The 26,890-nt window shown below is 27.6% G+C and overlaps 1 protein-coding gene across 2 annotated transcripts; it reads left to right on the top strand.

Annotated features, from left to right (window-relative positions):
* The first annotated feature begins 3,791 nt into the window (after nucleotides 1-3,791).
* LOC145829622 (valine--tRNA ligase-like) lies at nucleotides 3,792-26,328 on the top strand. 2 transcript variants are annotated; one of them, XM_082937468.1, is made up of 27 exons: nucleotides 3,792-3,928; nucleotides 4,336-4,525; nucleotides 9,671-9,814; nucleotides 10,101-10,267; nucleotides 14,808-14,988; nucleotides 15,277-15,373; nucleotides 15,748-15,848; nucleotides 16,081-16,196; nucleotides 16,582-16,651; nucleotides 16,937-17,034; nucleotides 17,417-17,569; nucleotides 17,907-18,044; nucleotides 18,436-18,540; nucleotides 18,850-18,991; nucleotides 19,266-19,511; nucleotides 19,905-20,088; nucleotides 20,379-20,578; nucleotides 20,925-21,033; nucleotides 21,433-21,557; nucleotides 21,953-22,100; nucleotides 22,466-22,593; nucleotides 22,861-23,016; nucleotides 23,482-23,697; nucleotides 24,152-24,269; nucleotides 24,836-25,011; nucleotides 25,487-25,633; nucleotides 26,143-26,328. In XM_082937468.1, the coding sequence occupies exons 1-27, from the start codon at nucleotides 3,807-3,809 to the stop codon at nucleotides 26,212-26,214; spliced, it is 3,849 nt and encodes a 1,282-aa protein (XP_082793594.1). In that variant the 5' UTR covers nucleotides 3,792-3,806; the 3' UTR covers nucleotides 26,215-26,328. The 2 variants fall into 2 exon arrangements, with proteins under 2 accessions (XP_082793594.1, XP_082793595.1); XM_082937469.1 differs by lacking the exons at nucleotides 3,792-3,928; nucleotides 4,336-4,525; nucleotides 9,671-9,814; nucleotides 10,101-10,267 and adding an exon at nucleotides 13,968-14,085.
* The last annotated feature ends 562 nt before the right edge of the window (nucleotides 26,329-26,890 follow it).

Here is a 26,890-nt window from a genome sequence, read left to right as displayed (position 1 = left end):
ATACAGTTACAGCAAACAGCTACATTAATCTGGTTATTAAGTTTTATTCAAACCTACCGTATATTGTTTATTTTTTACTGAACAACTTTATTAAATAACTTCAAGTATCACTTTTTAATTAACTAATGGTAGGTATTTTTTTGTCTTAAAATTTAATAACTCGACCTTAGAGCAAATTTAAACAAAATTACATATATTTAGGTCAAAGTACAACAAAAACTAGAGAAAGACTTTCCAAACTTAAATAAAAGAATCTCATCTTACAATAAATACTTTCTAAACTAACTCAGTGGTAAGAGTATAATAAAAAAATGATAATGAATATAATAATAGTAGTAATTATAATAATAGTAACAACAAGATAAGTATTTTCTAAACTCACTGAATATTTTTAGTTCTGCCCTCAGTATTATGCCCCCTGAGTCAGGGGGCATAATAGATTATGATAGAGCAGAGGGCATAATATTTCATAGAATTATGAAACAAACTTCATATTTTAAAACTAATTTTGCTAATTTAACCTTTAAAACAGTAATTTTTAGAAAAAAAAAATAATATAGTGTATTTTGTAGTTTTTTAGTAACGTAAATTGCTTAGTCAATGAACTGTTTATGTGTCATATTTACATAATAAAATTACGTAATTATTAATAAATTCTAGCCTCGCAAGTTTAGCACAGCATTTTTAAAATTAAAACCACTTTTGTACTTAATGATTTTTTTAATAATAGAATTTTAAAAGTTTTATATAACGAAATACACAATTTAAATTTAATAAGTGTAATATTTGAATAATATTTGATTTAGTAGAACTATTACCTCTATTTAAATATAGCTTTGCTGTTTAAAAAAAAAAAAAAATATTTTTTTAAATTCATAAATATGCAATCTGACAAACTGTTTTGTACAACTGTACGTAATTTTTATTGTTAAGCCAGTATTAACTTTGCAGGGTTTATAGAAATTGAATTTCTAGCATTAAAAGTTTAGTGCTACACAAAACTAGACATAGGGTTTCGAAACCAAAGCCAAGCAAACTTTGATATTGAGTTAATGTTAAAGGTACTTTCTAGACAGGTAAAAAAGCTTTTAATTAGCTATTCACATATGGTCATAATTGGGTCTTAAGTTTGGACATTTTTATAAAATTCCTAAAAAAACGCTCTTAAGCTAAGTTCACGCTCGTAGTCGTTAGTTTATAATGTACAGAAATCGCAAATGTTTGAAAAATACAACTGAAAAGTAAACGCATAAATGATAAAGTATGAAGTAATTTAAAATAATATTTCTACTTGTAAGCATTTCTTTATCAATCATAAGTTAAAAAAAATCAACCCACAAAAAATTTTTAAAACAAATATTCGAAAAAGTAGTTTGATATATTTTTAAATATTATTATAAACACACATACTATTTTTGATGATAATTGAACGAAGCTTATAATTGAATTTAAACCTTCGTTAATGTTTGGTAGTGGTATTTATCAAAACTAAATAATAAAAAAGACATAATGTTATTTTGCTTTACACACTTTAAATGTGGAAAAAACATTAAAAATAAATGCAAACATTGCATCAGGTAAAATTAAATAAATAAACAAGGAATGATTATAAATTAACCATAACTAATGTTTTTGTAAATAGATAACGTAATTTACTTTTTTTACACAATACTTAATGCTACATAAATTGCTGATATTTAAAAACAGCTCTATTTTAAGTGTTTACAATGCTAACTAAGTGTTTAACTTATTTATTTATTTTGGTCAGTATTTAAGTACAAATGTTTTTTAGTTTATAATAATAAGTATAACCATTAGTAACAGTTAAGCTGATTTCTTTAAAAAAATTTGTAAAATAATTTTTACAGGTGTAACAGGATATTAAGTTGCACTTGATTACTGTTTAGATTTGGTTGCAAGTTTTGAGCTAAAAGTTCATCCAAGCGTTAAGAGAAAGCTTGCAAGGTCAAGTTTTATACTGATGCAAGTTTAATACAGTTGACAAAAGGAGAAAAAAAAGTGCAGACCAGAAACCCTGATGCAACATTGAGTTATGGAATGTTTTATATAAGCTGATACAACAGACAGATGGGAGATTCTAGCCACAGCCTGCTGCAGTAAACGTGATAATGAAGAATAGACATTTATATTGTTTTCTCGAGTTTTATAAAGTATTTTTTGATTAGTATTATTTTATAAGTATTTCTTATTTACATTCTAAGTAGTTAACTCGTATTTTGTTTTATACATTCTTAAAGTATATTCTTGCTAGATTAAAACTTGTGTAAAGGTTTTGACCACATTTAAAGTATTTTCTTAATTTGATGTTCTTTACATATTTGTTAGTGTTTGCAATTGTTCTTTATATAAAATATGTTAACTCATGTCATGCCTAGTTTTATATAGAGTAGCCTAAGTATTATTAGTATCATTATTTAGTATAAGTTAAGTTTAGTATTAAAGTTACCTACATCTGTAGGTTACACAGGGTTGCCACACACTCAGGGAATTCAGGGAACTTTCAAGTTATAGAAAATCTCAGAGAAACTCAAGGAGTTTTGATTCTTTTTTTTAACTCATGGCAGTTTTTTTTTTTTTTTTTCTAAAAATTTCATGAAAATTTTAAGATTTGTTAAAAAATCCTAGGAAAAATTTTTCTAGATTTAGAATAAAATTTAGTTGTTCCAGTTTCAATATTTTGTTAAAAAAAGTTAATTTTATTTGTTTTTATATGTTTATTTATAAATTTTTTAGCCTCGCAGCTAGTTCTTCAATATTCTTAGAATTAACATTGTATTTTTATAATAAAGAATAAAATTTTTAAGTATTTGAAATTTGAAAACTCAGGGAATTTCAGAGAAATTTAAGGTACTCAGGGAAGTTTTTGGTCACTCAAGGAAGATTTTTTTGAATCAAAGAGTGGCAGCCCTATTTTTAAATAAGTTGAAGTTAGTAGTTTTTTTAATTCTTATTGTCCATACTAATATAATATAAACTAATAAAATCATTAAAGAAAACTTAAAGTATAAAAGAAGTTCCTAAAAAAAAAGGGCTACCCTATACTATTTAACAGTAAAAAAAAAGAAATAGGTTGTATAGATTTTATTACACAATATTTTGCTTATATCTATCAGTTTTATTTTTTTTATTTTAGCAATATTCATTTAAAATTACTATAAAATTATTGAATTTAATGAGAAGCTAAATTCAGGGTTGCCACAAAACCTGTAAAAACCTGGAATTAGCAACTTTTAAATTTTGAACAAAAATCAATAAAAACCTGGAACTTTAAACAATTTTTACATGATAAGTAGTAAAATTTTGATTTGACACTAAAAATATATCATAGTGATAAAAATTTTTGTCACTATCAAAATAAAGAGAATAAAGTATTCTTTAAGAGAATAAAGATACTTGTGGTTTTTGAAATTTATTTCAATAAATAAAGAAATTTTAAACAACCTTAAAAAGCTCATTATTTATGTATTATATACTGTTTTAATTATATTAGTAAACATTAACAACAAGCTTTATGGATTAATTAAATTATTTTAAACATTAGAAAGGATTTTAGTTTCAGTTATAACAGTTATTTGTTTGTTTCTGAATTTAATCCAAGGTTGGCTTTTTATTTTCAAAATTAAATTTGTGATATGTTAAATTTAAACAGGCAAATTTGTTTTAATTTTGCATTTAAAATAAACATAATGCTATAATAAATAAAGTCGTTTACTCTTACATTTTTTAAGTAAGACAAACATATGTAACACTTGTTTGTGTTTGCAGCATTTTAATTGAATCAAAAAATGTTAAAGCTGAAACAAAAAGATGAAAGTTATGACTCCAATAAAGTCAGCATAGCACTGAACTTCAGCACCAAGTCTATAAGGAAGCAGTTTTGGAGTAGCACATCAGAAAAATTTCCTAGGTTTGTTGTTTTTGTAACAATTTTTACAAGAGAGTAATTTTTTCATTTACTAAACTAAAAACTAACAAATTAAATATGAAATTACTTAAACTCAAAAAAAAGTTTATTAACTTAATTAAGACAGCTTTAAGTATTTACATTTAATCAGTTTATCAATCATTTAAGCCTCAAGTATTAACAGTTAATCATTTTATTAATCAGCTAATAAGTTTTTTGATAAAATAAATTTAATTTCACTGCTACTTTTAAAGATAAAACTTTAAATTAGTTTTACTAGTATCACATTAAACACACCTGAAATATTAGGAGAAAATTACTGGTATAAGAGCATAAAATTATCTTTAAAACTGCTACATTATTACAAATATCTCAGTGTCAGATATCAAAAACAAATATGTTTTTCACAGGTTGGAGGTGCCAGGCGAGGAGGGAGCAGTTGACAGCAGCACCGCAATCTGCCACCACTTCAGCCCCCACTTGTTCCAATCGTGTTCTGCTGAAGTTGTTGAGTGGGTTAGCGTGGCAGACAATTTGCTGCACCCGTGTGTGATGAGCTTGGTTTCACCATACGTTGGTGGCAGCATGTACAACTCTCAGGTAGAATAGTTTATTTAAGTGTAAAATATTATAAAAAACATAACTATTGATATATACTTTGCTCTACTTTACCTATAAAGGATAGAACCTTATATACTGAATTTGAAATAAAAGAAAGTTGTTAAATGTATCTAGAAATTTCTAAAATTTTCTAAAGTACTTCATATTAATAAGCTTTTTAAAATCAGTAGCAGTGGTTGTTTATATATATTACAGGGTTGCCACACACTCAGGGAACTCAGGAAATCTCAGGGAATTTTCAAACTGTAGAAAATCTCAGGGAAACTCAGGGAATTTTGGCATTTTTCTTTTAACTCAGGGAAACTCAGGGAAGTTTTGATTTTTTCTCTAAATTTCAGGGAAGTTTTTGAAAATATCAGGGAATTTTTTTTCTAGATCTAGAATGAGGTTTAGTTATTCCAGTTTCAATATTTTGTTCAAAAGTAGTAATTTTTATTATTTAAGTGGTTATTTAGAATTTTTTTAGCCTTGCGGCTAGTTCTTCAATATTCTTAGTATTAACATTGTAGTTTTTTTAAGTTTTAAATTTATATTTACTTAAGTAAAATCAAACAGTTTAGAGAAATGAAAGTTGTTGTTAACTATTTATTGAAAAGTTCTAATAAACTTTTTATTTTTAGTTACTTATGTAGTTTAAAAAACACTATGTTGTACTATTAGTTCTTATTTTTTAAATAATAAAGTTAAATGTTATTATTTATTAAAAGGTCAAACAAATTAAACTTTATTCTTTTATGTAGAAAGTTAACTAACAAGTTTACACAAAGTTGTGCAAAATTTAGTTTTTAATTTTTAATTGGTTTAAACCTTTTAAGATTGAGTTTTTGAAAACAGTTTTTTTCATAAATTTAATGCAGAAGCATACACATACAACCTTCCTTTTATTATTAAAGAAGAAAAATGAGAATGAGGTATTAATAATTTGTGTTAGAAGAAAAATTTGTTTTTTTAAGATTTGAAAAATACTCAGGGAAATTTAAGGTTACTCAGGGAAATTTTTGGTCACTCAGGGAAGATTTTTTGGCTCAAAGAGTGGCAACCCTGATATTAAGTAAAATAAAATGTTCTTTTTTTCATTGTAAAAACTGTCCACTAGTGTTAAAATAACACTGTCCTGAGAGTTGGTAAAAATGCTAAAAGTTGTCATGCTAATTGAGTACTGAAGCGTATAAACTTTTGTTTGTTTTATTTTAATAATTTCATGCTTGAGTAAATGTAAAAGTGTTTTTTTTTTACCAAGCATCATCCTCTACATACTTGTTGTATTTAAAGATTAGTGTACTTGATGTTTTTTTTGAAAAGTCCCTATGATTCTATTTTTGAAAAGTTCCTATGAAACAACCTTTGCCAATTCCAAGAACCTGTATAATGTAAATCTGATAAAATTTAGTGTTAAGTTTGTAGGAACAAGGTATAAGAAACATAATTTTGATTATAAGAAATATATTTTTGTAAACTTGATAGTTTCAATTATAGAAAACAATGTTTTTGTTATATGTATTTAATATAAGCCTAAACATCAGAAGTTGTAGTGATTGTTTGCATTGTTATTTGTAGGTGTTTTGTATAAAACTTTTTGCCTTATTGTTAGAAAGTACTTTGTATTCATTTGTAATTTTTTTAGGGAAATGTAGAATAATTTTTTTAACTTTTTAAAGAATATTTTTTTGATAAAAGTATGCATTATGCATTAAAATATTTATAAATTGTAGGAAATTAAAAATGGCCTACAGTTAAATGTACTTGTGCACAGAAAAAATAAAAAATCCTTTAATTGAAACTATTTTTTAATATGCTGGGTTTTTTATTAACTGGAAGACTCTGGAAAAAACTTATTTTACAAAAACACTTAAAAGCTAAGTAATTAAAGAAGTTATATTGCAATTCAAAGATTTTTAGTTTTTTTCATGTCATTTAAAAGTTTTTCAGAAGTAGTTGATAAAAAATCAGACTATGTTTGATTTGTTTATATTTTTAAAGTATTTAAATTTGATTAACAGTGTTTTTAAATTTATTGGCACTTTTTAAACATATAAAAAAACTTAAGTAAACCTTAAAGGCTGGCTCTTATGATTCAAAGAGTAGTAACTTTGTTAAAACATGATTATACAATAAATTTACAAAGTATTATGTCTTTAATCACATTAACTAGGAGTTTTTATCCTAAAAATAAATATTTTGACTTTTTGCAATAAAACTATTTTGGCTTTTTGCAATAAAACTATTTAAGCTGAAGGCATTTAATAATATCAGTTTTAGCTATCAGAGCTAGGAGTGACAGATTAAAATAAAAACCTAGCCAGGATATTTTTTGTGAAGTCAAGTACATTTTTAGTTTCTATTTAAGTTATTCTGGTGTATTTAAATTATAAATAACACTATTGTGAGAGTTTGTTAAGATGAAATTATAGTAAACAATACTGCTACTTTTATAATTGCTTATTTAATAAGTAAATTTAATATTTCAATATTGATTTCTTTTTTATATAATTTTTAAAACCCTTCTCCTATTTATTTTAATTAAAAGAACTATAGTTAGAGGTAAAGACATAACAGTTCATTGTAACCAGTTGCAATTTTATCATAGGTAGTTTTTAGAGTTTGAAATAATTGATAATTTTTATTGCAATATATGATAATAAAAAGCTAATATTTGTACTTTACAGCTATTTTTTTCTAAAATGATTAACCTGCTTTAGAGTTCCTCAAAAAGATAAAAAAGGTTTAGTTGGCAAATCAAAAACTTAAGTATAGATATTGCATACATATAAAAATTAAGTAGTAAGAATTATATAAACAACATGCCACTAAATGTTTTAATGAATTTGTGTAGAAAAAATAATTAAAAAATTAAATGTTCATTATGTTTTACTAATATATTTAAATGAGTATAATACATTTTCAAAGATATTAATGCAGGGTTGCCACTTGGTCATGAAAAGTCAGTAAATCAGGAAAAATTTAAAAAAAATGATTAAAGTCAGGAAAAGTCAGGAAAAAATGGGGGGTTTTGAAAAAAAGTCAGGAACTTTGATAAAATTTAAAAAAACTCAGATTTTGTCAGTTTAAATTTACAAAATTTCTTGTTTTCCGAAGCCTTCAAATGGTAAAAATTAATTAAAAGTCCTTTAAAGTCAGAAAAAAATTCCAAAATTTTCCTAGAAATTTACAAAAATATTTAATTTTACTTCCAATGCCTTATCTGGTATAAATTAGTAAAATATCCTTTATAAAACTGCAAAAATTTTCTATTAACATATTGAACAAGTACCCTACTTGAACAAGTAGATTTTGTAAGCTTTTTAGTTTTGATGATCTGTATCAAGGACACTTCCATAGTGAAACTGTGATATACACAAAAATTTGTCTGACTTAGAATAAAAGTGTTTTTTGTTTAAGTAAATAATTGAGAAAGCAACATTGGAGGTAAAAATAAATCAGTGTAAAAAGAAAAAAAATGAGTCCCACACATTTTGGTTAGATTTAGAGAAAAAATTCTATTTGACAAGTGTAGGGGCAGCAGATGAGAACGATTTAAATAAAATGAGGCAAATAGTGTTGACTGCCAAGAAAATGAAGCGGGATGCAGACCAGATGATGGAAACCATATCTTCATTAGATGAAGAGGTTGAAGTGCTAATAAAGAAAAGGAGAAAATAATTTTTGTACATATAATTAAAAAAAACAGAGTTTGATTAAGTTCTTTATTCTTTTAAGGTTTTAATTGTAAAAGTTCATTATTTTAAGGTTTTAGTTGTGAAAATTAGTTATTAATTTAAGGTTTTAATTGTAAAAGTTCCTTATATGTCGTTTCGTTTATTAAGATATATTTATGTTGGGAAATGTCAAAAGTGTGTCTTTTTCAGACAAGCTGTGTTTATAAATAAATAACACACGTATTTTGCTAGTAGAGCTGTTTGTTGCAAATACATCAATTATACAAAGATGGCTCAAGTGATGTAACGGAAGTTAGATGATTGAATTTAGCAAAAAAAAAATGTTGTTTTAACCTATATTAAAATTAGATTAAAAGCTTTATATAGTTTCAAGTGTTAGATTATATATTTTAGAATAAGTTTAAATAAAGAGTTTGATTAAATTAGTAAAATATCCTTTATAAAACTGCAAAAATTTTCTATTAACATATTGAACAAGTACCCTACTTGAACAAGTAGATTTTGTAAGCTTTTTAGTTTTGATGATCTGTATCAAGGACACTTCCATAGTGAAACTGTGATATATACACAAAAGTTTATCTAGCATAATTTTAGAATCAGAGTGTTTTATTGTTTAAATAATTGAGTTCTTTATAACTAAGCAGTTAGTTTAGTATTTTATGTAACAAGTTAATATGTATACTTTACATCTTTATAATTTTTCAAAGTTGTTTAAATTTATAAATTAAGTTATAAGAGAGGTATATGCCAAGATTAAGTTTACTTATTCTTTGTATTTTTTGTAGAGTAACTTAAGTTTTTAAAGTAAATAAGAGTATATTTATTTGATACAAATTTTATACTAAATGATAAGAGGAAATATTTTATACAACAGATATATAGATTACTTTTTTATGTCTTTTTTTTACAGTTACTTAAGTATATTCTTTTTTAATTGATTTTAAATTTAAGGAATTTATATTAAATAGTTTGGTAGTATTTTATTAAACTAAGTGAACAATTTATATAAGTAAAACTGATTTAGAAAAGTCAGGAAAATTTTAGTAAAAAGTCAGGAAATTTTTCTCAGCTTGATCAGTGGCAACCATGTTAATGTCAGCATAAGTAGTAATAGACTTTTCAGCTTTATAATTCTTTTTGATATTTAAGTTTTCCCACACTTACAGACTAGCTTTTTGTCATTTAAACTTAACTTTTTGATTTAAAGGGGCTCAGTAGTACAAAAGTAAAAATAATCAGCGGAATAAGTAACAATCAAAAATTTAAAAAAATAAATTTGCAACATAAATATGAAAGCTTTTTTATTAAATTCATTTCCTACCAATTCATGCTAGTTTTCGGTTACTCAGGCTGGCTAATTTACTTCAAGGGTGGCAATTGTTACATGATTAATCATAGTTAAGGGTTTAAAATTTAAGTTCACAGCACAAATGTGAATTTTCCACAGGTTGAAAAGGAAGCAGAGAAGGTGATCAACTCAATATCAAAAGTGCTGGATGACAAGCTGTTGAATGAAACTTACATGAGCGGAGATGCGGTGACCATGGCTGACATCTGCTTGTGCTGCGCCCTCTACCCCGCCATGAAAGTTGTCAGTTGCTGTTTGCATAAAATTTTATTTTAAAGGTCCGCATGAACATAATTTGTTTGTTTAAAATTTAAATCCCTCCTGCCAAGGCAATTATTATATTGTCTGCATAAACATAATTTATTTTCAATTTTGTAATTAGTCAACTTACTGTATCACACAAATATTAATGAAAGTTGAAAAATAATTAAAAGCAATTAAAACTTTTTTAATCTTCTTGATTATGAGTTTGAAAATAAATGGCAAAAAACTACTTGATTTATTTATGTCTAAATGTTTTTACTACCAGTTTTTGGATGAAAAGTGGCGGGCAAATCACGCCAACTTGACCAGATGGTACATGACAGTTGTCAACCAGGACCAGGTATCAGGAGTCCTTGGTACTGAATGCTGCAAGGCAAGACCCAAGTTTGACATGAAAAAGTACAAGGCAATGAAAGAAAAGGAGCAAAAGAGGTTTGTTGCTGTGACAACTGAAAGTAGACTGGTGTAAAGGCTTAGGCTATTTATTAAAAAGGTTCAGCTTTCAGGATTTTGTTGCAGCAAATACTGAAAATTTGTTTTGATTTGCATAGAATTGCAGTTTCAAAGGTTTAGGTTAGGTTTTTAGACCTAGCATACTTCAGGCTAGTTTGATATTTTTTGCAGAATTTGGGATAACTTAAACACAAACTAAAAAAATATCACAAACCTATATTGAAATTTATGTAAAGTAATATAACTATCAATTTCAAATAAGTAATATTATCTAACTCAGGTTTAATCAGAGTTGCTAAAAAGCCTGGAATCCTGGAAAACCTGGAATTTTGAACAAAAATTACTAAAAAACTTGGAATTTTTTTTTTTCATGTTAAGTAGTTAAAATTTTAACCTGGTAAGTCATCTGGTAGTTTAAATTGATTTAATAAGTTTTACTTTTTACTAATAAATAAATCGTATCAAAGATCAACATACTAATTTTAGATACCACTATACTAAAAATTATAAAAGTAGTTGAAATGAAAAAAAAAGAAATAAAGCTAGTAAATAAAAAGGTTTATAATACTGCATCAGAAAAAGTTAGAGAAAAGATAAAATATTCCTTTAGTGTGTAAAGGTTAGCAAGTAGGAATCGTAGAAGATATTTAAAAAATAAATTTAAGTTTTAGTTGAACTTATTAATAAATAATAATATAAATTGACTAATTCTATTCAAAACTAATAACTTTAATTTTTAGTGTTTTACTAGTACATATTTATATCTCAGATTTGAAAAATATGTTACGAAAATTTGAACCAAAAGTGCTTAGACTTTTTATTAATATAATTACTTTTCTTCTTATTTTACTCAATAACTGAGTGCTGCTTACATTTATGAACTTGTTAGTTTTATAACATATGCATGTTTTGGGAAAACTAAAAATAATGTTAGCATGAACTGTTAGAAAAAGAAATATTTTCTTGGTAAGTTTAGATTTAAATACAAAACTTGTTAATTATAAATTTTATAAATCTTTTTTTGTTGCTATAGGAATTTCAAAAATGTTAAATGAAAAGTCCAAAGGTAAACTTCAATTGACACATATTTGTTTTCAGTTAAGACAGAAAAGCATGATGATTGATTCACAGTTATTTTGCTTCCTTCTTTGCACCAAAAACTAATACTTTATCACTGTAAAAAACATAAGTATTTTTATTTTTAAATCTATTAATATCAGGGTTGCCACTTTACTTGGAAACCTCGAAAAACTTTGAAAAACCTTGAATTTGACTATTTAGGCTAAAATAACCTGGAAAAACCTGGAATTTTGATGAAAAAACCTGGAAATACCTGGATTTTTAAAAATTTTAACATTTTCAGTTGTAAAACTTTGATTTGACACAAAAAATCTATCATATAATTAAGATTTTTTGTCATCATTAAAATTTTTTATTTTACTAAAAAGCACATTTAAAGTAACTTTACAGTATCTTTTCAATATTTTTATACTATTTAACATAGTATCTTAAATAGAAATTAACTTGAAACAAAAAATAGACCCAAAAATGTGTACTTTTAAAAACCTGGAAGAAGTTTGGAAAACCTGGAAAAATAATTGAAAAAACGAGTGGCAACCCTGTAATATTTATTTTAAATACTATAAAAAAATAAATTTAAATAAATTTGAATTTTAATACATCAAAGTTAATTATATATATTTTTATAGAATTATAAACTAGAACATATTAGTAGGTTAAATTAAAGATTTATACTCGTGGTGTAATTTTTCTGGTTCTTAATTAAAAAAACAAAGATCAAATCTCGATCTGGTCAGATTTAAAAAATAAAAGATTGTTATTTAGTCAGATTTGTGATAGATCATTAAGTATAATCCAGTTGTTTGAAGTATATCAACATCTACCTTTGGCTACCTTTGGTTGGCATAAATTCAGGCTTACTCAGACTATTTTTAAATTTTTGAAATTTCAATCAAGTTTGAGATTTTTAAAGCTTTAAAAGATTTAAAGATTTTAAGTTATTTTGTAAAACTTTTTTTTTTAACTCCAAGTGTAGCAACTTTGAAGAAAAGTTATAAAAAACAATATTAAAACTGTTTCAAGTATTCACAGTTGTTCACCAATTGAAACTAGTTAGAAGCTTTTATCAGGATTATTCTGAAAATGAAACTGTATTTAACAGAAGTCATTTGATGAAATAATTTGTAGGTAAGAAAGCTAGGAGTAACAGTTGAAGATGAAAAACTGATTAATGATAATAAAAATTTTATACAAATCACTTATATTTTAAATATTGACAAATTGTCTTCATAAGTTTGAATATAAAAGTTGTAAGTATTATAAGATAAAAAAAAACTGTTTGGTTTTGATACATTAATTAATATATTTAGTTTGTTACCCTTTCACCACCTTTTAAAATGAAAGAACTCGGATGTAAAAGTATAAAAAGTGTACTGACGTTTAAAATTATGCTTTCATTTTTCACAAGTTGAACTGTTAGTTGCCTTGGTAGTTTAAAAAAATCAGAGATCTTTTGAAATGAATGTTTGGCTATCAGTTTGGCTATATCAGTTGAATATTAATTTGTATTTATTGCACATGAAAAAATGTTTTTTTTTATTTAAATTTAAGCTGGCTTAGATAGTTTAGATTTTCTTAGAATTTCAGGCTAGTTTTACAAAGTTTTTTATTTACCAAAATTTTATTTATATAAAAAGTCTTTATGTTATTGCTTAAGTAACATTAGTACTTTTATTCATTTTGTGACTCCTACTACTTTTTCAATTTATTGTGTTAAAAACTCAGGCTAGAATGATGCTATTTAGGTTAGTTTTTGGTTTCTCACACTGGCTTATGTCCTCCAAAGAGTGATTTTTACAAAACTTTAAAAAAAAAAGTTTAAAAAAATTAATAAAAGTTTGTAAAAGAAAAATCTTGAGTAATAGTATTTTTATTAAGTCAAATATAAAATCTAAAATTACCTAAAATAATAATGCTTTAGCTGTGAATTTAATTATTGTCTCGTAAACCATTTGCAATTAAAAGTTTCATCAAGCTTTTATCTTGATGAAATGCACCATTTGAGCATGTATAAAATGTTGTTGCAAATTATATTTTTCATTAGTTTCATTACTGTTGAATGTGTAAGCAGTAATTTGAATATACTAAAGTATAATTATAAGTTTAAGACTATGTGTTTACAATTTTTATGTCTATTTTATTAGCTTCTAGTAAATTTATACTATTAATTCTTATTATGTTTTTGTTATATCGTTATTTTAACAGTTAAAGTTAATAATAAAAAAAAACATTATTATTTACTTAAGTACTTTTGTAGCTTTATGCATTTTTATAAAAAATATTCTAGTAAAATAGGATGTAACAATGAAAGGTTACAATTGTTTTATTTGTTAATGATGCAACAAAAAACAAAACTTATACTGTCAACCTTTTTTGCATTAAACTTAAAATACATGCACTTTTAGTTATATGTTAATGACATGTTTTTTAGTTTACTTTTAGGTTGTTTGCATGTTTTTTAAGTTAGAGAAAAACTATTACCATGTAATTAATATAGGTTTAAAAGTTAAGTAGATTTAACTTTTGTTTTCTACAAATTTATATTTTTTTGTAACTGTATATATGTTATCAATTAATTTTTAAGATTCTAACATCCAATCAACCTAAAATAACATCAACCTTTTTGCTTTTAATTCAACTCACAATTTTTTACAGATTTAATTTAAGTTATTTAGTTTAATAAAGCACTACACAATACAAAAGAGAATGTCTGAAACGTAAGTAAATTACACTTTATTTATGTTCATATTTGTTTTTTAATCAATAGTAGTTTAAAGCTTTTTACATAAATACATAAAGTCACCCATTGTTTTTTTTCTTGCATGATATTATTTTTAGTTGTTTTAAAAACTTATGAAATTGTACAAGCAGTTCTTGATACTACATATTATATTTTAAATCTCATTTAAAAAAATAATCAGTTTTTAGAATTTTTTTCTTTCAGTATGTAAGTGTTTGAGCTAAATTTAGAAGTAGTAAAACTCGTAAAACTAAGTTTAATGGTTTTTTCAAGTTTTTATTTGTCTCTGTTTTTACGGCTTTTGTTTATAACCTAAAAAATATAAGTTAAGCTAACACAAAATAAGTTTATCAGGTGTTATAAATATTTAAAAGCGTAAACTATTTTATAAAACTTAATTTATTTAAAAAGAGTTAAAGAAACATCAAGAAACTGTTTTCAAATAAATCATTAATTATTAAATTACTTGTTTAAAACAAAATAGATTGGAATAAATATGTGTTTGAGTAACTTGATAGCTATTAATTTTACCATTGATTTTAGCGTTTGCATTAAAATAAGCATGTTGATTGGTTTGTAACTAAAAGTTCATATATACTTTTACCAACTCTCGAAACTTTTATCATCTCCATTTTGCTATTGATCTTTTTGTTTCACTTTACTACTCATAGATAATTTTTTATTAATAAAAAAATACAGTGAAAAGAAACAAATGGAAGCAACCAGCGCAGCAGGGGACCAGTCCAGCCTCATCGGGAAGGACGGGAAGCCGAAGACGGCCAAGCAGATAGCCAAGGAGAAGGCCAAGGCCGAGAAGGCTGCCAAGTTCGCCGCCAAGCAGGCGAAAGCGAAGCAGCAGAAACAAGCGAATGAGAACAAGGTTTTAATTAACCAAATTGTTTTATTTTTTCGTGTTTCAGGAACGTTTTAATCCTTAAATATTTATCTAATTGTGTCGTTTTTTATTGTTGGAAAATTAAATTTCCATGACTGTTTATTGTGCAAATAGTGTTTGAACAAACACTTAATTAAATTTTATTTTCCATGCGCAATGTTGTTTGCATTTATAATTTATAAAAACTTTGGTTGTTTCAAGTTCGTAGAGACTGTTTTAAAATAGAAGTTAAAACATTAATACATTAATTACTGACAAATTTTCCGTTAACAGCCAAAGAAGGAGAAAAAGAAACCGGCAGAGAAGGAGAAACCGAAGATTGTCACTTACGACAAGAACACTCCGCCAGGCGAAAAGAAGGATGTTTCCGGTGAGTTAAGATTTTATTACTATGAATTTATTACTACAAATTAAAATTTAAGTGTTGTTGTTTAAGTGAAAACTCTAAGGCCTAAACTAATTTAAATTCAAACTATGCCCGTCATGCATTGGTAAACTATTGTTTCTCATGTCTTGTCAACATTTCAAACCAATTGGAGTTTACAGTTAAGCAGATTCATCCTATTTGTTTATGAATTGTAAAAGTTGAAAGAAAAATAAAGAATTATTAATTTATTTTTAAACTTGAAAATAGCTTTGTTTTTTTAAATGTTTAAAAGCTCTCCCTTTTGTATTTTATTTTCTTCAATTTAAGCAGTATATTATTAGATTAATTTATGAAATTAAATTAAATATTATTTCCAGATAAATTGGACCAATACAGTCCCAAGTACACCGAAGCATGCTGGTACCAGTGGTGGGAGAAAATGGGTTATTTCAAACCAGAAACCAGGGTCAAGACCAAGGTTGGCGGACTAATGTTTTTTGTTTTTGCAGTTGTATATACCTGTTAACTCAACTTTTTTATTAGACAACAGTTCATTTATGACTTATTTATAGTTTCAAAAAGTTTTATTAGTTTCGTAAGTTCTTGCTGGATTGCGCTGATTTTTTAAGAACAAATTATATTAGCCTTTAAGCTAAAAACAACCAAATGCCACCCTGATATTGTTAATTATCACATTTGCTTCTCAACAGCAACCCCTGGCGGAAGGAGAGGACAAATTCGTGATGATTCTTCCCCCGCCGAACGTCACTGGAAACTTGCATCTCGGTCACGCTCTGACGAACACCGTTCAAGATGTCCTTACTAGGTTGGAGTTTATAAAATTTGTATTAAGAAAAAGGTATTTTGTTAAAAGTGTGTAAAAAAGATGTATATAATTATTATGCTCACTAGCTTTGTGTTTTTCACACAAGTTTGTGGTATAAAAAGTTTTGAAATATTATAGCTTAAAATTCTTCATGAGTTTAGCGATGTATATAAACAGTTATAACTCATATTATACTGGATTAACTTAGTATTATCTTATTTTGTCAAGAACAATAAAATTGGTTCTGCTCAGTACATTTGGAAGCAGTGTCGTGTACACTACCAAAATTTCTATACAGACTAATAAAAAAGCTGAAAGATGTTATATTACGTATTATGTTATTTTTGTGTTAGTTAGCCATACAAATAATTATTAAATATTACAGATGGCACCGCGCTAAAGGAAAAGAAACTTTGTGGGTTCCAGGAACTGACCACGCCGGTATTGCTACTCAGGTAAGATTATATTGAAATAAAAAAATATTAACTTCAACTATAAAGAGAGTTCATAATTTTTTTAGCCTGACTGTAAATTTTAAAACTTCCTTGCACTTTTGTTTTAATTATAAATGTATTTTAATTTTAACTTGATTTTTTTTGTAGTTTATTTGTTTAAACCAAGATAAAATATCTCACAATAGTTTACTTTACTAGACTGTTTTGAATACAATATAACGATAATAATAGTATTAATTTTTTTAAGTATTTGTTCATAATTTACTTATACAATTAACTTCGTAGGTTGTTGTTGAAAAACAATTGAGAAAACTGGAAGATAAATCCCGTCACGATCTTGGTAGGGAAAAGTTCATTGAAAAAGTCTGGGAGTGGAAAAAAGTGTTAGTTTAAATTTAATTAAATAAATGAGTGTATAAACTATATTATGTTTTTTTGATATTGTTCTGTTTGTCAAAAAAAAACAGATTTCATTTTAGTTGAAAAAATTAAAATTTTATAGATTTTTTTTCCATTACAAAAACGGTGTTTTACTTTACGAATCAAACCGCAGTTCAAACAATATTTACTAAATTATTATTAATTTTTTGAAAGTAACCATAACAGCTTTTAAACTCACAATTTATAGCATAATTCGATGTATTTAATTAAATTTTAAAAAATGTCTCCGCACTGACACAGTATGGGCGATAATATTTACCACTAGCTGAAAAAGTTGCAAATAAAAAAGCTAACTAATATTATTCTTTATATTTCCCCACGCAGTAAAGGCGACAACATTTGCAACCAATTGAAGAAGCTGGGCTCGTCGCTCGACTGGGACCGCCAGTACTTCACCATGGACGAGAAGCTAACCAAGGCCGTCCAGGCTTCCTTCTGCCAATTGAGGAGGGAAGGGCTCATCTTCAGGGACAACAGGTTTGTGGTGGAAAAAAAAAAAGAATATTTAGTCTATGGGTTTTGATACTCAAGAGCAAATAGCTAATGAAGTTGTTTTAAAATAAAAACTGGCTATAGTATTTACTAAAAATGGATAAAGTTTAATTTTAAACCTTGTAAAAATATTTGTTTAAATTTTGAGAGATGCTTATCTATTTAATATAAGATCAGAATTTTAGTGACTACTAAAACCAGTTTTAATTTTATAACAACTTCATTAGCTATGGGCTCTTGAGTTTTGTAATTTAGTGAAAATTGTAAAATTTATGTGAAATGTTGTATTAACTATTATCTCTAAACAACAACGTACTAACAGATTGGTCAACTGGTCTTGCAAGCTGCAGTCGACAATTTCAAACATCGAGGTCGACAGCATGGAGTTGGAAGGAAGGACCAAGTTGAACGTGCCCGGTTACAATGAGCCCGTTGAATTCGGTGTCATGCACCATTTCAAGTCGGTTGAGCATATTGATTCGTTAAGTATATTTTTAAAGGGATATAGATATTGATAACACTTTAACAGCTTATATAGAATCCCCTTAAAATGCACTAATTATCAGAATGCAATAAAATAAAACCTGATTTTTCAGATTAAGTATGCTTTAAATAAGTTTAAATAGGATGTTTGAAATATGTTTAATACACAAATGGTTTTGTAACTTGACAAATACTTCTTATGAACTAACTTTGCTAAAATTTGTTAAGAAAAGCATTCAAGAAACAGTGTTAACAATTAATATAAAGGTGCTTGCTTATTAAATTATAAAAAATATCTTTAGAAAAACTTTTTGAAAATGACAATTCAAATATTTCAAAATATGTTTATTAATTGAATCAATATAAAGGTACATGCTAGCAGACGGAAGCGGTAAGTACATAGAAGTCGCAACAACCCGTATTGAAACCATGCTGGGTGACGAATGCGTTGTTGTCCACCCTGATGATAAGAGGTTAATGTTTGAAAATAATATTAGTATTTACTTTTTGTTAAGTGTTGTAAGTAGAGCTTCTTAAGTAAAAATGAATATATCTAAATATCAAAAAATATCTTAAAGCTATTTTGCTTGATTGTTTTAAAACAAATAATTTTTTGATCCTTAAAGACAGTTTATGTTCCAAAAAAAAGTAATTGTCTTAAAAATAAAACACAGGTTTAGAACATTATCTTAAAGCAGTTTGAGGAAAGATTATTTTAAACTTTTTCAAAAACACAATGCAGGATAATTTTTTTCTTTTTATTTATTCAAGCTGTTCAACAGGTACACCGACTTCCACGGCAAATGCGTTAAGCACCCCTTCAACAACCGGGAATTACCCATATTGACGGACGAAATGGCCGAAATGGATCTTGGAACCGGTGCGGTCAAGATCACACCCGCCCACGACCCTAAAGATTACGAGGTAAAATTAGTTGTGAAAAAATTTAGTGTTTTAAATTTCATCGTTGATCAAATATTTTTAGTGCAAAATAACTAATGATAAAAAATTAACCGCTTGAAATTCAATCATACAACAAAAAAAAATTAACATACATCCACCTACTTGAAAAAATTCAAAACATCTTTCAATAACATTTTTAAGTCAAAATCCTGCACGTACTTATATAAACTGCTTGACAAACATGACTTTGCGCCTGAAAAACAAACTTTAAACTGAAACAAAATAATATCAACAGGTCGGCAAACGCCACAAGCTGCCCATGGTGTCCATATTCAACGAGGAGGGCAAGGTCTGCGGCACCAACACCCGCTTCGACGGCATGCTCCGCTTCCACGCGCGCGCTGAGGTGCTGAACGAGTTGAAGGAGAAGGATTTGTTCGTCAAGTCCACTGACAACAAGATGGTCGTGCCCGTGTGCTCGAGGAGCAAGGACATCGTCGAGCCCATGCTCAAGACCCAGTGGTTCCTCAACTGCGACGATGTTAGTGTTTAGTAGCATTTTAATCGGCTGGCCAGCACTGTTTTTTTAGTAGTACTGCGACGATGTCTGTTTGATTTTTTTAATTTACTAGCCAAAACTTTTTTTTACTATTTTGCTAAAATATTCACTGCATACTTGTCATAAATATTTGATAATATGTAAGCTCATTAATTAATGTTGAACGCCTTCATTTTCAGGCATACCAATAAAGGTTCTTTAATATATTTTAGTGTGTTGTGTTTTTAAAATCTTACTGCTTAAAGTGCTTTTTTTGACATTATTGAAAATATCCAAAATAATTTAATTGAAATGTAACAAAATCAAACTAACAAAAGTCACTCTAACGTTTGCGGCAGAAACACTTGCATTAACAAACATCAAAATCACTCACAGGTGGCCAAGGAGTCGATTGAAGCGGTGAAGAGCGGAGAGCTGGAGATTGTTCCTGACAACTTCAAGGCCGACTGGTACAGGTGGCTGGAAAACATCCGGGACTGGTGCATCAGCAGGCAACTTTGGTGGGGCCACCGCATTCCCGCCTACTTCGTCACGGTCGATCACCCGCAAGTTCCCAAGGGTTAGCGTTTGTTATGTGTATATTTGAAAAATAGGTAAAATTAAAAAGGTTGAAAAAAAACTTTCAAGTTTGTGTGCGTTACATTGTCTGAACATAGATAAATATTGTGTTTTTAGTTGAAATTTTATTTATTTAAGTTACAAAAAGGCTTTCGGGCTCCTTTTAGTTCCATGAGTTTTTAAATTCCACCATTGAAAGTGTTTTTTTTTTTGCGTTATTTTAAACCTGTTGCTGATGAAAATAAGTCAATTTCAGTTTATAAATCTATCATCAATTTCTTCTCGCCACAGGAGAACGCAAGGACGAGTTCTACTGGGTGTGCGGCACTTCCGAAGAGGAAGCTATGCGTGAGGCCGTGGAGAAGTTCCAGAAGAAGTACCCCGACGTGAAAGAAGAGATGATCTCTTTGGAGCAGGACGAAGACGTGCTTGACACGTGGTACTCATCAGGGCTGCTCCCATTCTCCGTGTTCGGATGGCCCAATCCCGAGGTTTGTTTCGGTTCATTGTAATTATAAAAAAAATAAATTTTTTGTAAAGTGTTAACATCGGTATAAAACTAAAACTTTTTTTTTTCAAAACATTTTAGTCTTTGTAAAACGCTGTAGTTTAATGTTAGTTAATAATTAATTAAACGAAAAAAAAAAGCCTTTTTTGTCTCAGGTGTTAAAATGTTTTATGTAAAGTAAACTAAAAATAAATAAAAGACCTTTAAATAAACAAGTTTTATTATTTCAAAACGGCACATACCTGGCCGAAAACTTCCACATAGAAAAATACTAATTAAAACTATGATTGCACATCATTAAATTAAAATTTTATACATAGTTATTTCAGAACGACACCGACCTGTCCAAGTACTTCCCCGGTCACCTGCTGGAAACCGGACACGACATTCTGTTCTTCTGGATCGCCAGGATGGTCTTCTTCTCCCTACTCCTCACCAGTTAGTGTTTACTTGTTTACCATAGTGTGGACATAATTATATTGTTTATGATTATATTACCCCATGGTATGGGTGTGTTGTTTAAGTTAAGTGATCACAGTGATTGTGTTATTTCGGTGGAGTTACAACCGAGTAGATTCAGTTTAAATGTTGTTAATTATTTTTTTTCACACTACTTCTCACCAGTTAGTGTTGTTATATTTAGTTTAGTTAGGTAAGTTAGATTTAAAATAAAAGTGGCTGTCACCTTGTTGTACAACTTTTATTTGATAAATTTAAAAAAAGAAATAACAAAACAAATTTTGAAAAGACTTGTTTAAGTATCTAAGTGTTCATAAAATTGGATAAATGTTTAAATAAATATAGGAATATCCACTAATAACAAACAATTACCAACAGAGAAACTGCCGTTCAAGACAGTGTACTTGCACGCGATGGTGAGAGACGCTCACGGAAGAAAGATGAGCAAATCGCTGGGAAATGTCATTGATCCTCTTCATGTTATCAACGGCATCACTCTGCCAGTTAGCATTTGTGTTATTTGTCTATGTAGTATGTTTTATTATTTTTTTATCGAATTTTCCTCCAGCATGCTACTAGAAAAAGTAAGTTTTTAGACAACTTAATATTTTTTCCGATCACTCAGATATTTTTTAGCCATATTAACATGAAAAAGGAGAATTTTAACCCTTAAGATTTAGTGTTTATCTAAGATGTTAATCAACCTATGAAAAATTTTATTAAAAATACTTAAATTACTAATTACTTAAATCTCAACCTACTGAAATGCTTTTTAAAGTTTAAAAACTCAAACCAACAAGAATTGAAGAAAAAAAAAAAACCTAGTTAAAAACTATACCAGTAGTCTAACACTCAAACAGCTGATATATTTCAAAATTAACAAGTTCAATCCGCACAGGAGTTGAACGAAACGCTGAGACAGGGCAACTTGAAGGCGTCCGAGGTCGAGAAGGCGATAGTGGGTCAGAAGAAGGACTATCCCAACGGAATCCCTGAGTGCGGAGCCGACGCGCTCAGGTTCACACTGATCTCATACACTTGCCAAGGTAAATACGCCAGAAAGGGTATCAGTTCGTTGATTGATACTTGAACTGTTTCAAATACTTTATATATAGTCCCCCTTGGTTTAAATTGAGCTAAAATAGCAGATTTAAACTAATTTTTTAGCTTTTTTATCAGCTATTTGCTTTGAAAAGTTTTCTTGTTTATATTTACTACAAAGTAATTTGCATAGAAAGCTTAATATATTTTGTCCTTGATTTAAAATCAAGTTGAAAAGTTTCTTACCATTTAGACAGCAGCTTGTAATACTAAATTTCAACAATTTTTGCATTTCAACCAATTGAAAAAAAAAGACAAGTTGAGCTAATTTTGTTTAATATTAAAACTAAAAGCTTGTTAAACCCGGCAGGCAAAGACATCAATTTGGATGTGAACAGAATTGAGGGTTACAGGAAATTCTGCAACAAAATATGGAACGCTTACAAGTTCACGACGAAATTCCTCGGCGACAACTACACACCTCAAGCCGATTTCCAAGTAAAATTTATTATTAAAAATTGTTAAAGTTGTTTTTTTTTAATTAGATACTTTACATATCTTTTAAACTTCACCCGATTGTTCAATTAAAGTGTTTTTTTTGTACAATATCAGTTTGTTTTTACACTAAATATGTCTCAAGTACTTCTTAAAAAATGTTTTTTTACAAACATAAACTAAGCACATGACAAATCTTAACACCTTTTATCATACAGTTTTAATTCACCTTATAAACCAAAAATTAAATAAATTTTTCAATCGAAACAGTTGAAAGCCACGCACAGCTGCGAAGATAAGTGGATAATCCACAGGTTGTACAAGTGCATCGGTGAGTGCGAACAGGCGCTGCAGACTTACCAGTTCCCCGACTACACCACCGCCGTACACAACTTCTGGCTGAAAGAATTCTGCGACGTCTATCTGGTTTGTTTTATTTGATTGTTAGGAGTGTTTTATTGAAGTGTTAAATACCGTTGTTTTATAAATAAGTTGATGCAATGGCTATCTGAATCAATAAATTTTGATTTTTTTTTATTGATTTATCATAACCTGAAATTTTGTATGTTTCATTTGATTAGTATTTAAAAATAGCTGGTAGTTTCATAAAACCAAAACTTAACATTCACTTTTTACTACTCATAATCTCAGCTTTCTTATGACCAGCAAAACTTTATATGTTTATCAAATCCACAACGTTTTTAAATGAAATACGTTTGTCATAGTAACTTAAATAACATAATAATAAACATAATTAACAACAATCTATTCAGGATTTGTTTGATAATTTTAAATACTGACTTTTTTATTTTACGTAAAACTTGATCTATTTGATAATATAACAAAGTTATATTTATATAAATAACTAACAAACAAAATATCATCAATCAGGAATGCGCAAAACCCGTGATGCAGTCGAACGACCCGACTATGACGTCACAGACAAGAGACGTATTGTTCGAGTGCCTCCACCACGCCCTCCGCCTCACTCAGCCCCTCATGCCGTTCCTGTGCGAGGAGCTGTGGCAACGGTTGCCACGGAAACCATCTGATGACTGGATGGCTGTCGAGTCGGTGTGCATCGCCCCATGGCCCACACAGCAAGAGGTTTTTTATTTATTAATATTTTTATTTAACAACAATTTTTTGTTAGTAATTTATTCCATATTTTATTTAAAATCCGATGACAATTATATTTTTTTTAATATTGTATAAGTTTGTACCATTTGTTTTTTTTTGAGGTTTTTATCTATTTTACTTTTGTTTATTTTTAATAAGTTTAAAGTAAACGTTTTTTAAATTTGATGACAATATAATTTAAAACAGTTTGGAAATTTTTCTATAATTTTTAATGTGTAGGTTGTAGTAATTAGTAGATAAAAAAAAAACTGTACTTTTTTATTTACAAGCTCATTGAGCACCATAAACTGATCTTTTGTTCATTTTCAAAAATTCATCAATTATACTAATTTCTTGTACATTTTCAAAATTTTATCAAACAATTAATTATTCAACAATCTAAACATTTTTTTGTACCTCTGTTGTAAAGTTGTGTGTTCAGAACTCGGAATGGGAAAACACCGAAATCGATACCAACATGAACACGTGCATGGAAATTGTCAGGGCGACCAGGAAACTCAGGGACGACTACAATCTGACCAAGAACCAGAAAACCGACCGTTAGTTGTTACTATCATCTAGTTTAAAATTTATAAGCTTTTGTTAGTTGATATACCAATTATACGTAATAGTAAACTGTTAATTTTTTATTTATTGTTTTATGGTCTTAATAAATATGTTTCTTTAATCTGTCGAAGAACCGATCGTCAGTTGTTAATATTTTTGAATATAATTTAACAAAAATTTATTTTTATTAATAAGGTTTAATTTATAAACTACGTTCATACTTAAATTAGATAAAACAACTAAAATTTAAGCACCTGATAAATTTCTGTTTTTTTTTTTTTATATACATTTTAAAAAAATTAAAAAGTTTTTTTTTATTTTTCAGCATTAATAAAAAAAACGTCTGTTTAAGGTTTATCAGCACTTTTGAAAGTAGTCTCAACTTTTTTGTTTAAAACTAATATTCCACCAGTTGATTATTTTTTCTTTCAAAAATCAGCAAGTACTGTTAAATGTTTATCAACATTTTTTTTTGTCCAATAAATCATTATTATTGTAATCTCAACATTTGTTGAAAACTGATATGAAAAAAATAATAAAAAATAATATTTATCACCAGTGTACGTGTCGTGCGCCAGCGAACAAGTCGTCACTGCTATGACGTCATACAAGACCTCCATAGCAACGCTGTCGTCATCAGCCGACGTCCAGCTGCTTTCTCCCGACCAGAAGCCGCCTAGCGGATGCGCCTACAAGAACGTCAACGAAAAATGCGGAGTCAACATCATGCTCAAGGTTGTTGTTGAATTATTTTGTCTAAAATAAACGTTATAATGTTAATGTTAATACTGTTTAGTGCTCTGGGTGGGTGTAAATTTGTATTCTGTTTGTTTTTTAATTTGCTTTATAAAAATTGAAATAAGTTGTTTGTATGAATATCTTAAACTTGATAATATTTTGTTAATGCTATATAAAAGTTGCCTCGTTGTACTATGTATTTTCTGCATTAAGTTCTGGTATGGCATTGTGTAAAAAAATTATTTTAATAAAAACACAATTAATTCAGCTCATGTTGCTGGCAAAGTAAGTTTTTAGCTCGCCAAATTATTTTAAACGGGGGAATTAAACTTAAAACTTTTATTTGCGTTTTTTTATTTTTTATTATTCTAATTGTCTGGAAGCTCTTTTCATTGTAGCAACTAATGCTTCAACTCCCATATTATTAAAAACATATTATTATAAACATATTTAAATATGATTTTTCATCCAGGGAACGATGGATCTGTCGAAGGAGATCGAGAAGCTGACGAAGGAGGTGGCTAGTAAGGAGAAATCTTTGGAGTCCCTCAAGAAGAAGATGAGTGGCGATCAGTACCACAAGGTCCCACAGAAAGTAAAAGAGGAAAACGATAAGAAGGTAAGAGATTGTATACAACTTTATGATTAGTTATAATAATAAGTTACATAATTTAATTGTAATGTTATAATGACTTTTAAAGTAACAATTAACATTAATAAAAAATATGCATATTTAATTGTTAAAGATGGAAATCAGTAAAAAAGTGTGATTATATATATTAATTTTTAAATATTGAGTGTTTTTTATAAAGAATGTTTTAAATTTGTTTAGTCCAAAGTATCAGCCAAAAAAAAAGTGTCTTTTAAATATATAATGTCTAATGAAGCTACCATATATTTTTCAATAGTTTTTAGGTAGTATTAGTAGGTATTATTAAAAAATATAAAGAAAAAATCACTCACTCTTAGAATAAAACTATCAAATATACAAATTTTTAATGAAGTTCGCCAAATTTTACTTTAATGTTTATTTTTAAAATTGAATAAAGATTAAAAAATAAAATAAGTTTATGATAATTATAGTACTCAATTAGATATTAATTGTTATTTTTGCAATTGTTTTCGCAGATGAACAACTTGATTAAAGAAATAGAAGAAATGACTTTGAAGGCCACAGAGTTCAAATCCATGAACGAGTAGAAATATCCAGTATTTATTTTAGCTCAATTTACTGTTGCTTATATATAGGTGTTTTAGTTAATAAATTATATTAAATGAAGTTATTATTTCATGAATAAATTTAGAAAAAATTGAGTTTGATTGTATAATATTATTTATCAAAAAAAAAAGATGTTATTGCCAAAAGAAGTAATTTTTTTGAATTCAGAGTTGCTACTTTACCTGGAAACTTGGAATTTGACAATTTAGGCAAAAAAAAAACCTGTAAAAAACCTGGAATTTGAGAAATTTTGAATTTGACTCGATTTGACTCAAAAAATCTATCATACAAATGAAAATTTTTTGTCATCATCAAAAGAATTTTTTATTAGAAAACATATTTAAAGTAGCTTTACAGTATCTTTTCAATGTTTTTAAACTATTTAACACAGTTTCATATCTTAAACTTAGCTTTAAACTAAAAATAGACCCAAAAATGTTTACTTTTAAAAACCTGGAAGAAACTTGGAAAAAACGAGTGGCGACCCTGAGTTTTTTTTTTTTTGAATTTTACACATGAAGTAAAAATAAAAGCTTAGAATTATATTAATTTTAAAAAGTTGATATTGTAAAAGTAAGTAAAAATTCATAAACTTTAATAAATAAAGTATCAATTTATAAAATAAGACTCCTAATTAATTTTTATAACGTTTTAAAT

This window comes from Thalia democratica, chromosome 2 (genome assembly GCF_965202585.1).
Source record: "Thalia democratica chromosome 2, ktThaDemo2.hap1.1, whole genome shotgun sequence".
NCBI lineage: Eukaryota > Metazoa > Chordata > Thaliacea > Salpida > Salpidae > Thalia > Thalia democratica.
Note: the sequence above shows the minus strand (reverse complement) of the source record. Positions and strands in the feature narration are given on the sequence as shown.